Here is an 11,590-nt window from a genome sequence, read left to right on the forward strand (position 1 = left end):
CCTGCAGAGAGCTGGGACCAAAGTAACAAAGCCTACCATCAGTAACACACTACGCCGCCAGGGACTCAAATCCTGCAGTGCCAGACGTGTCCCCCTGCTTAAGCCAGTACATGTCCAGGCCCGTCTGAAGTTTGCTAGAGTGCATTTGGATGATCCAGAAGAGGATTGGGAGAATGTCATATGGTCAGATGAAACCAAAATATAACTTTTTGGTAAAAACTCAACTCGTCGTGTTTGGAGGACAAAGAATGCTGAGTTGCATCCAAAGAACACCATACCTACTGTGAAGCATGGGGGTGGAAACATCATGCTTTGGGGCTGTTTTTCTGCAAAGGGACCAGGACGACTGATCCGTGTAAAGGAAAGAATTAATGGGGCCATGTATCGTGAGATTTTGAGTGAAAACCTCCTTCCATCAGCAAGGGCATTGAAGATGAAACGTGGCTGGGTCTTTCAGCATGACAATGATCCCAAACACACCGCCCGGGCAACGAAGGAGTGGCTTAGTAAGAAGCATTTCAAGGTCCTGGAGTGGCCTAGCCAGTCTCCAGATCTCAACCCCATAGAAAATCTTTGGAGGGGAGTTGAAAGTCTGTGTTGCCCAGCGACAGCCCCAAAACATCACTGCTCTAGAGGAGATCTGCATGGAGGAATGGGCCAAAATACCAGCAACAGTGTGTGAAAACCTTGTGAAGACTTACAGAAAACGTTTGACCTGTGTCATTGCCAACAAAGGGTATATAACAAAGTATTGAGAAACGTTTGTTATTGACCAAATACTTATTTTCCACCATAATTTGCAAATAAATTCATTAAAAATCCTACAATGTGATTTTCTGGATTTTTTTTCCTCATTTTGTCTGTCTGTCAGGAGTGACGTGTATGCGGTGAGTGAAGTCAAGCGCAGGACACAGAGATACTAGCAGACGTACTCTACTAATAGTAAAGAACAAACAAAACCTCCGAACCGGGAGGAAAAACAAAATACACGTAATACGACAAAAGCGATGCCGATACCGCCTAGACACAAACAATAACACACAAATACCAAACGTGAGACAAGGGTAATTATAGGATCTACAATCAAACATAATAGACAACAGGTGTAACCACTCAAGACAAAACAAGACAAACACCGAAACATGGATCGGCAGTAGCTAGTACTCCGGGGACGACGAACGCCGAAGCCTATCCGAGCAAGGAGGAGGAGCAGCCTCGGCAGAATCCGTGACAGTACCCCCCCTTGACGTGCGGCTCCAGCCGTGCGCCGACCCCGGCCTCGGGGACGGCCAGGAGGACGCGGAGCAGGGCGAGTCGGATGACTCCGGTGGAACTCCGTCAAGAGGGAGGGATCTATGATGTCCCTCCTAGGGACCCAGCACCGTTCCTCCGGACCGTACCCCTCCCACTCCACGAGATACTGCAGACCCCCCATCCGACGTCTCAAATCCACGATGGAACGGACTGAGTACGCCGGAGCCCCCTCGATGTCTAGTGGGGGCGGAGGAGCCTCTCGTATCTCATCTCCTGGAGTGGACCAGCTACCACCGGCCTGAGGAGAGACACATGGAACGAGGGGTTAATGCGGTAATTTATGGGCAGTTGTAACCTATAACATACCTTGTTCAATCTCCTCAGGACTTTAAATGGCCCCACAAACCGCCGACCCAGCTTCCGGCAGGGCAGGCGAAGAGGCAGGTTTCGAGTCGAGAGCCAGACCCGATCTCCAGGTGCATAAACTGGACCCTCACTGCGGTGGCGATCGGCGCTCGCCTTATGCCTACTGATAGCCCGCTGCAGATGGACATGCGCAGCGTTCCATGTCTCCTCCGAGCGCCGAAACCACTCATCCACCGCAGGAGCCTCGATCTGGCTCTGATGCCAGGGTGCCAGAACCGGCTGATACCCCAACACACACTGAAAAGGAGTAAGATTAGTGGAGGAGTGGCGAAGTGAGTTTTGGGCTATCTCTGCCCAGGGGATATACCCCGACCACTCCTCCTGCCGGTCCTGGCAATAGGACCTCAGAAACCTACCCACATCCTGGTTCACTCTCTCCACCTGCCCATTACTCTCAGGGTGAAAACCCGAGGTAAGGCTAATCGAGACCCCCAAACGTTCCATAAACGCCCTCCAGACTCTAGAGGTGAACTGGGGACACCGATCAGACACTATATCCTCAGGCACCCCGTAGTGCCGGAAGACGTGTGTAAACAGGGCCTCAGCAGTTTGTAGGGCAGTAGGGAGACCTGGCATTGGAATGAGACGGCAGGCCTTAGAAAACCGATCCACAACAACCAAGATCGTGGTATTCCCCTGGGAGGGGGGAAGGTCCGTGACAAAGTCCACCGATAGGTGAGACCACGGCCATTGTGGAACGGGTAGGGGTTGTAACTTCCCTCTGGGCAGGTGTCTAGGCGCCTTACACTGGGTGCACACCGAACAGGAAGAAACGTAAACCCTCACGTCCTTTGCCAAGGTGGGGCACCAGTACTTCCCGCTAAGGCAGTGCACCGTTCAACCTATACCCGGATGACCAGAGGAGGGTGACATGTGAGCCAAATATATCAGTCGATCACAGATCTCGAGCGGCATGTACTTCCGCCCCTCTGGACACTCCGGAGGAGTAGGGTCTGTACGTAACGCCCGCTCGATCTCCGCATCGACCTCCCACACCACCGGTGCCACTAGACAAGATTCCGGAAGTATGGCAGTGGGCTCAATGGACCTCTCCTCTGTGTCATATCGCCGGGACAGGGTGTCTGCCTTCATGTTCTGTGACCCTGGTATATACGTGAGCTTAAATACAAACCGGGAAAGAAACATGGCCCACCTAGCCTGACGAGGGGTCAGTCTCCTCGCTGCCTGGATGTACTCCAGGTTACGATGGTCAGTCAGAATGAGAAAAGGGTGTTTAGCCCCCTCAAGCCAATGCCTCCACACTTTCAGAGCTTGAACCACCGCTAGCAGCTCCCTGTCCCCCACGTCATAATTGCGTTCCGCCGGACTGAGCTTCTTAGAATAAAAGGCACAGGGACGGAGTTTAGGAGGCGTGCCCGAGCGTTGAGACAGTACAGCACCAATCCCCGCCTCGGACGCATCCACCTCAACTTGGAACGACAAAGAGGGGTCCGGATGTGCCAGCACCGGAACCGAGGTGAACAGGTCCTTCAGATGCCTAAACGCCCTGTCCGCCTCAGCCGACCACTGCAAACGCACCGGGCCCCCCTTTAGCAGGGAGGTGATGGGAGCTGCTACCTGTCCAAAACCCCGGATAAACCTCCGGTAGTAATTGGCAAAACCCAAAAACCGCTGCACCTCCTTAACCGTGGTGGGAGTCTGCCAATTACGCATGGCTGAAACGCGGTCAATCTCCATCTCCACCCCTGACGCGGACAACCGATGTCCCAGGAAGGAGATGGACTCATGGAAAAACAGGCATTTCTCCACCTTCACATACAAGTCATGCTCCAACAGCCTACCCAACACCCGACGCACCAGGGACACATGCTCGGCTCGTGTAGCGGAGTATATTAGAATGTCATCAATATGCACCACTACACCCTGTCCATGCAAATCCCAGAAAATCTCGTCCACAAATGATTGGAAGACTGAAGGAGCATTCATTAACCCGTATGGCATGACGAGATACTCATAGTGACCCGAGGTGGTACTAAATGCTGTTTTCCATTCATCTCCCTCCCTAATGCACACCAGGTTGTAAGCGCTCCTGAGATCCAATTTTGTGAAGAATCGCGCCCCGTGTAATGACTCCGTCAAACTCGCAATCAGAGGGAGAGGATAACTGTATTTAATGGTAATCTGATTGAGACCACGGTAATCAATACCCGGGCGCAAACCCCCATCCTTCTTCTTAACAAAAAAGAAACTTGAGGACGCAGGAGAAGTGGACGGCCGTATGTATCCCTGTCCCAGAGATTCAGTGACGTATGTCTCCATAGCCGCCGTCTCCTCCTGAGACAGAGGATACACATGACTACGCGGAAGTGCAGCGCCTGCCTGGAGGTCTATCGCACAATCCCCCTGTCTATGAGGTGGTAATTGAGTCGCCCTCTTCTTACTGAAGACGAGTGCCAAATCTGTATATTCAGGAGGAATGTGCATTGCGGGCATTTGGTTCGTACTTTCCACCGTCGTTGCCCCTACGGAAACACCTATACACCGCCCGACACACTGATCAGACCATTCCCTGAGAGCCCTCTGTTGCCATGAAATGTTGGGGCCATGAGATATTAACCAGGGAAGCCCCAACACCACGGGAAACGCAGGAGAGTCAATCAAATACAACTGTATAATCTCCTCATGACCCCCTGCGTCTTCATCTTAAGTGGCGCTGTGACCTCCCTAATCAATCCCGACCCCAAAGGGCGGCTGTCTAGAGCATGGATAGGAAGGGCACATCAACTGGTATGAGGGGAATCCCTAACTTATACGAGAAACTGCGATCAATAAAAGTCCCAGCTGCGCCTGAATCGACTAGCGCCTTATGCTGGGAGTGAGAAGAAACCTCGGGAAACACAACTTGGATACACATGTGAACAACAGAGAGCTCTGGGTGAGTTGGGCGCTTACTCACCTGGAATGACTCATCAGTGCGTGGCCTGCTGCCTCGATCCCTAGGAGACCCTCCCCAGCACCGAACCGCAGTGTGTCCTCTGCGGCCACAGTTGGTGCAGGGGACGGCCTCTCTCCTGGTCTCTCTCTTCTTCTCTCTAGCACCAGCACCCACGAGCTCCATAGGGCTCGGCTCGGAAGTGCTGGGGGATGGAATCCGCGGGTAGCCAACAGGGTATCCAGACGAATCGACATGTCCACCAGCTGATCGAAACTTAGGTTGGTGTCCCTGCAGGCCAACTCTCGGCGAACGTCCTCCCGTAGGCTGCACCTATAGTGGTCGATGAGGGCCCTCTCATTCCATCCCACATTGGCAGCCAGAGTCCGGAAATCCAGTGCGAATTCCTGCGCGCTCCTCTTCCCCTGCCTGAGGTGGAACAGACGCTCCCCCGCCGCTTTCCCCTCTGGGGGATGATCGAAAACCGCCCTGAAGCGGCGGGAGAACTCCGCATAGTTGACTGTAGCGGCGTCTATTCCCCTCCACTCGGCGTTGGCCCACTCCAGTGCCTTGCCGGACAGACAGGAGATGAGGGCGGAAACGCTCTCGTATCCCGAGGGCGCCGGGTGAATGGTTGCCAGGTAGAGTTCTACTTGGAGCAGGAAACCCTGACACCCGGCCGCGGTGCCATCATAAGCCCTCGGGAGCGAGAGCCGAATCCCACTGGACTCCGGAGATGGAACGATGGGTCTGGCCGATGGTGGTGGTGTTGTTGGACGAGGTGTGGGCAAACCTCCTCTCTCCCATCGGCTCAAGGTGTTCATCACATCTTGCATGGCGGTGCCCAGTCTCTGGATCATGGCGTCTTGGTGGATTACGCGCTCCTCCAGTGATCCCGTTGGCACCGCTGATCCTGCTGACTCCATGTAGGTGTGTTATTCTGTCAGGAGTGACGTGTATGCGGGGAGTGAAGTCAAGCGCAGGACACAGAGATACTAGCAGACGTACTTTAGTCAAGCGCAGGACACAGAGATACTAGCAGACCTACTCTACTAATAGTAAAGAACAAACAAAACCTCCGAACCGGGAGGAAAAACACAACACACGTAATACGACAAGAGCGATGCCGATACCGCCTAGACACAAACAATAACACACAAATACCAAACGAGAGACAAGGGTAAATATAGGATCTACAATCAAACATAATAGACAACAGGTGTAACCACTCAAGACAAAACAAGACAAACACCGAAACATCGATCGGCAGTAGCTAGTACTCCGGGGACGACGAACGCCGAAGCCTGTCCGAGCAAGGAGGAGGAGCAGCCTCGGCAGAATCCGTGACACTGTCATAGTTGACGTGTACCTATGATGAAATTTACAGGCCTCTCTCATCTTTTTAAGTGGGAGAACTTGCACAATTGGTGGCTGACTAAATAATTTTTTCCCCCACTGTAACACTGTAGTGGTAACCATGCTGTTTCCTCTGTCATTCACCCAGAGATGTACTATAGTGGTAAACATATGATATCTTCAATCCCTCCCTGTCTCTGTCTTTCACCCAGAGATCTACTATAGTGGTAACATGATATATTCTTTCCTTGTCTGTCTGTCAGTCTGTCTGTCTGTCTTTCACCCAGGGATATACTATAGTGGTAACATGATATCTTCTCTCCCTGTCTTCCCTGTCTGTCTGTCTGTCTTTCACCCAGAGATTAACTATTGTGGTAACATGATATCTTCTCTCTCTCTCTCCCTCCCTCCTCCCTCCCTGTCTCTCACCCAGCGATGTACGCCATGGAGATCAATGTGGAGAAGGACAGAAAGACAGGGGACACCAGGATCCTGTCAGCTTCTGCCGTCAGCCCTGACGAGGTGCCTGACCGCGGGGTCAAGGTCTTCGACGACGGCCGGAAGGTTGTCTACGAGGTCCTCTCGGGGAGGTCCTCCACCCTGGACAACGGGGTTCACCCCTGGAGCTCCCAGCAGGTAGACGAGCTGATGCAGCGGGTCGGGGTGACCACCAGCTGGGCTCAGGGGGGCAAGGCTAAGGTCACCGTCAACCCCGCCGGCGTTGGTGACCCCAAAACCTCCCCAAACTCCGCTGACCTCCCTACCACCTATACCCCCTCCACTACCCCCCCAGCCGTCCCTAGCTCTACCACCACGGCCCACAAGGTTCCCCAGGCTCCAGGCGCCCCCATCAAAACCCAGCCTCTACCCTGCCGGGAGGTGACATACGAGGGGGAGGTGACGGAGGCTCCCCAGGCCACGGCGGAGAAGCCGATCACGATGATCTTCATGGGCTACCATAATGTAGATGACCAGGATGAGACCAAGAGGCTGCTGGGATTCGACGGCACCATCAAGGCAGAGATCGTCCTGATCGATGACGACGATGAGAAGTCGCTACGGGAGAAAACGGTCACCGACGGTTACTCCACCATGGATGGCAACGCCGCCGACTTGGTGTCCGGCGCCCGGCCGCTCAGCGACACCACCGAGCTGTCGTCGGAGGGGAAGGACGAGAGCTCTGCCACGGCCACCAAGGAACTCCCCTCCCCAGCAGGTATAGAGAAGAAACAGCGCTGCCAGTGCTGCACCATCATGTGACCTTCTCATTACTTTAACTACACTACCCACAACTCTCTGTTACTCTTGGGACTGCAGGAAGGGAGGAGCTCGTTGGTTCATCAAGGCTCTGATCTTCCTCCTCCCTAAACCCTCCTCATCTTCCTATTCCTCCTCACGGCTACTAACAAAACCTGCCCTCTGACCTCTGGGACTTGGCTGGGTTGACATCACTCTCTTTAACTTTGACCTTTGACCCATGACCTCTCCCCTTTGTGAGCCTGTGTCTGACCCTTAACCTGACGATGCTCTCACACTCTCCTATTTCAGGTGAACCCTTATACCAACTAAAGATTTAGCTGCATAGTTCTAGTGTCTCCTCTCTGACGTCTAACACAGGGAGAACATGTCTGTAACACAGGCAGAACATGTCTGTAACACAGGCAGAACATGTCTGTAACACAGGCAAAACATGTCTGTAACACAGGCAGAACATGTCTGTAACACAGGGAGAACATGTCATTCAGTGGATAATGTGACACAGTGTAGTGATACACACTGTCCTGACTATGGACTCTGGCCAAAAGCATTATATTGGGAATATGGTGCCACCTGGGATGCTGCCTTAGTCTGCTGAAGTCCACTGTGCATCACGGCGGAGTAACAGGACCCTAGTTTACATGTAAAGTTAACATGGTGCTAACAATTATGGGGTCTGGCTTAGCTCTGCACAAGCCAACCACAAATATAATTGCAGTGCAATCCTTGAAAAGGTAGCTCATTGCAGTTTTCCTTACTCAAAAGCAATGAGCAGGAAGCTCATACTAACATGCTTTATACACAACCAATCTTGTTGGATACTTAAGGTGGAACTGACAGCCTTTTAACTGTAGATCTGAAACAAACAGACAATCATAATATCTGTAAAAAATATCAAATTATCAGATTATGCTACAAAACCAACTTTCTAGGAAGTAAAAAAAAAAAAAAGTTTATACAGTGCCTTGCAAAAGTATTCATCCCCCTTGATGTTTTTCCTATTTTGTTGCATTACAACCTGTAATTTAAATTGATTTTTATTTGGATTTCATTTAATGGACATACACAAAATAGTCAAAATTGGTGAAGTGAAATTAAAAAAATTCTAAAAAATAAATAACGGAAAAGTGGTGTGTGCATATGTATTCACCCCCTTTGCTATGAGGCCCTAAATAAGATCTGGTGCAACCAATTACCTCAGGAAGTCACATAATTAGTTAAATAAAGTCCACCTGTGTGCAATCTTAGTGTCACATGATCTGTCACATGATCTCAGTATATATACACCTGTTCTGAAAGGCCCCAGAGTCTGCAACACCACTAAGCAAGGGGCACCACCAAGCAAGCGGCACCATGAAGACCAAGGAGCTCTCCAAACAGGTCAGGGACAAAGTTGTGGAGAAGTACAGATCAGGGTTGGGTTATAAAAAAATATCTGAAACTTTGAACATCCCACAGAGCACCATTAAATCCATTATTTAAAAATGGAAAGAATATGGTACCTTGAAGAATGGGCAAAAATCCCAGTGGCTCGATGTGCCAAGCTTATAGAGACAAACCCCAAGAGACTTGCAGCTGTAATTGCAGCAAAAGGTGGCTCTACAAAGGATTGACTTTGGGGGGGTGAATAGTTATGCACGCTCAAGTTTTCAGTTTTTTTGTCTTATTTCTTGTTTGTTTCACAATAAAAAATATTTTGCATCTTCAAAGTGGTAGGCATGTTGTGTTAATCAAATGATACAAACCCCCCAAAAATCCATTTTAATTCCAGGTTGTAAGGCAACAAAATAGGAAAAATGCTCCAGCTCCTTCAAGTTGGATGGGTTCCGCTGATCGGGGTGATGAGAGGTGTTGGGTTTGCGCCAGACATAGCGTTTTCCTTGAAAGCCAAAAAGCTCAATTTTAGTCTTATCTGACCAGAGTACCTTCTTCCATATGTTTGGGGAGTCTCCCACATGCCTTTTGGCGAACACAGAACGTGTTAGCTTATTTAAGCAATGGCCTTTTTCTGGCCACTCTTCCGTAAAGCCCAGCTCTGTGGAGTATTCGGCTTAAAGTGGTCCTATGGACAGATCTCTGCTGTGGAGCTTTGCAGCTCCTTCAGGGTTATCTGTGGTTTCTTTGTTGCCTCTCTGACTCTGGGGCCTTTCAGAACAGGTGTATATATACTGAGATCATGTGACAGATCATGTGACACTTAGATTGCACACAGGTGGACTTTATTTAACTAAGTATGTGACTTCCTGAGGTAATTGGTTGCACCAGATCTTATTTAGGGGTTTCATAGCAAACGGGGTGAATACATATGCACACAGACTTTTCCGTTATTTATTTATTTGAATTTTTTTAAACAAGTAATTTATTTAATTTCATTTAACCAATTTGGACTATTTTGAGTATGTCCATTACATGAAATCCAAATAAAAATCCATTTAAATTACAGGTTGTAATGCAACAAAATAGGAAAAACGCCAAGGGGGATGAATAATTTTGCAATGCACTGTACATAAGGATTCAGACCCTTTGCTATGAGACTTGAAATTGAGCTCAGGTGCATCCTGTTTCCATTGATCATCCTTCAGATATTTCTACAACTTGATTGGAGTCCACCTGTGGTAAATTCAATTGATTGGACATGATTTGGAAAGGCACACGCCTGTCTATTTACATTTTAGTCATTTAGCAGACGCTCTTATCCAGAGCGACTTACAGTTAGTGAGTGCATACATTTTCATACTGGCCCTCCGTGGGAATCGAACCCACAACCCTGGTATTGCAAACGCCATGCTCTACCAACTGAGCTACAAGGAGGCCTGGTCTATATAAGGTCCTGCAGTTGACAATGCATGTCAGAGCAGAAACCAAGCCAGGAGGTTGAAGGAATTGTCCGTAGAGCTCCGAGACAGGATTGTGTCAAGGCACATATCTGGGAAAGGGTACCAAAACATTTCTGCAGCATTGAAGGTCTCCAAGAACACAGTGCCCTCCATCATTCTTAAATGGAAGAAGTTTGGAACCACTAAGACTCTTCCTAAAGCTGGCCACCCGGCCAAACTGAGCAATCGGGGGAGAAGGGCCTTGGTCAGGGAGGTGACCAAGAACCCGATGTTCACTCTGACAGAGCTCCAGAGTTCCTCTGTGGAGATGGGAGAAACTTCCAGAAGGACAACCATCTCTGCAGCACTCCACCAATCAGGCCTTTATGGTAGAGTGGCCAGACGGAAGCCACTCCTCAGTAAAAGGCACATGACAGCACGCTTGGAGTTTGCCAAAAGGCACCTGAAGGACTCTCAGACTATGAGAAACAAGATTCTCTGGTCTGATGAAACCAAGATTGAACTCTTTCGCCTGAATTCCAAGCGTCATGTCTGGAGGAAACTTGGCACCATCCCTACGGTGAAGCATGGTGGTGGCATCATCATGCTGTGGGGATATTTTTCAGCGGCAGGGACTGGGAGAATAGTCAGGATCGAGGGAAAGATGAACGGAGCAAAGTACAGAGAGATCCTTAATGAAAACCTGCTCCAGACCGCTCAGGACTGGGGCGAAGGTTCACCTTCCAACAGGACAACGACCCTAAGCACACAGCCAAGACAAGGCAGGAGTGGCTTCGGGACAAGTCTCTGAATGTCCTTGAGTGGCCCAGCCAGAGCCCAGACTTGAACCTGATCGAACATCTCTGGAGAGACCTGAAAATAGCTGTGCAGCGACGCTCCCCATCCAACCTGACAGAGCTTGAGAGGATCTGTAGAGAAGAATAGGAAAAACTCTGACTTTTCCCCCTCATATAGTTTATGGTAGCTACAGCTAGAGATGCAGTTAGCTAGCAATAAATGTGAATCGCTTTGCTAGCTAGCAAGATATGCTGAACTTGAACGACTATTATTCACAGTTAGCATATCTCTTTGTTGTCAATCAAATGTATTTGGCATTGATCAAATGGGCAGGCAAGTTCCCATTCAGTTGTCAGAACGTGGGTTGGGACAAGCGTTGGCAGGCAAGTTCCCATTCAGTTGTCAGAACGTGCGTTGGGACAAGCGTTGGCAGGCAAGTTCCCATTCAGTTGTCAGAACGTGGGTTGGGACAAGCGTTGGCAGGCAAGTTCCCATTCAGTTGTCAGAACATGGGTTGGGACAAGCGTTGGCAGGCAAGTTCCCATTCAGTTGTCAGAACGTGGGTTGTGACAAGCGTTGGCAGGCAAGTTCCCATTCAGTTGTCAGAACGTGGGTTGGGACAAGCGTTGGCAGGCAACTTCCCATTCAGTTGTCAGAACGTGGGTTGGGACAAGCGTTGGCAGGCAAGTTCCCATTCAGTTGTCAGAACGTGGGTTTGGACAAGCGTTGGCAGGCAAGTTCCCATTCAGTTGTCAGAACGTGGGTTGGGACAAGCGTTGGCAGGCAAGTT

At 50.1% G+C, this 11,590-nt stretch overlaps 1 protein-coding gene across 1 annotated transcript in view; it reads left to right on the plus strand.

The window, feature by feature from the left end:
* Window positions 1–8,115, plus strand: part of palm2akap2 (palm2 and akap2 fusion) — a 15,949-nt gene extending 7,834 nt beyond the window's left edge. The window contains exon 5 of the mRNA XM_045220126.1: window positions 6,363–8,115. Within this exon, the coding sequence (XP_045076061.1) occupies window positions 6,363–7,189 (827 nt within the window). The 3' untranslated portion in view covers window positions 7,190–8,115. The remainder of the gene's footprint in view (window positions 1–6,362) is intronic.
* The last annotated feature ends 3,475 nt before the right edge of the window (window positions 8,116–11,590 follow it).

Source organism: Coregonus clupeaformis, unplaced genomic scaffold (assembly GCF_020615455.1).
Source record: "Coregonus clupeaformis isolate EN_2021a unplaced genomic scaffold, ASM2061545v1 scaf3183, whole genome shotgun sequence".
NCBI classification, from domain to species: domain Eukaryota; kingdom Metazoa; phylum Chordata; class Actinopteri; order Salmoniformes; family Salmonidae; genus Coregonus; species Coregonus clupeaformis.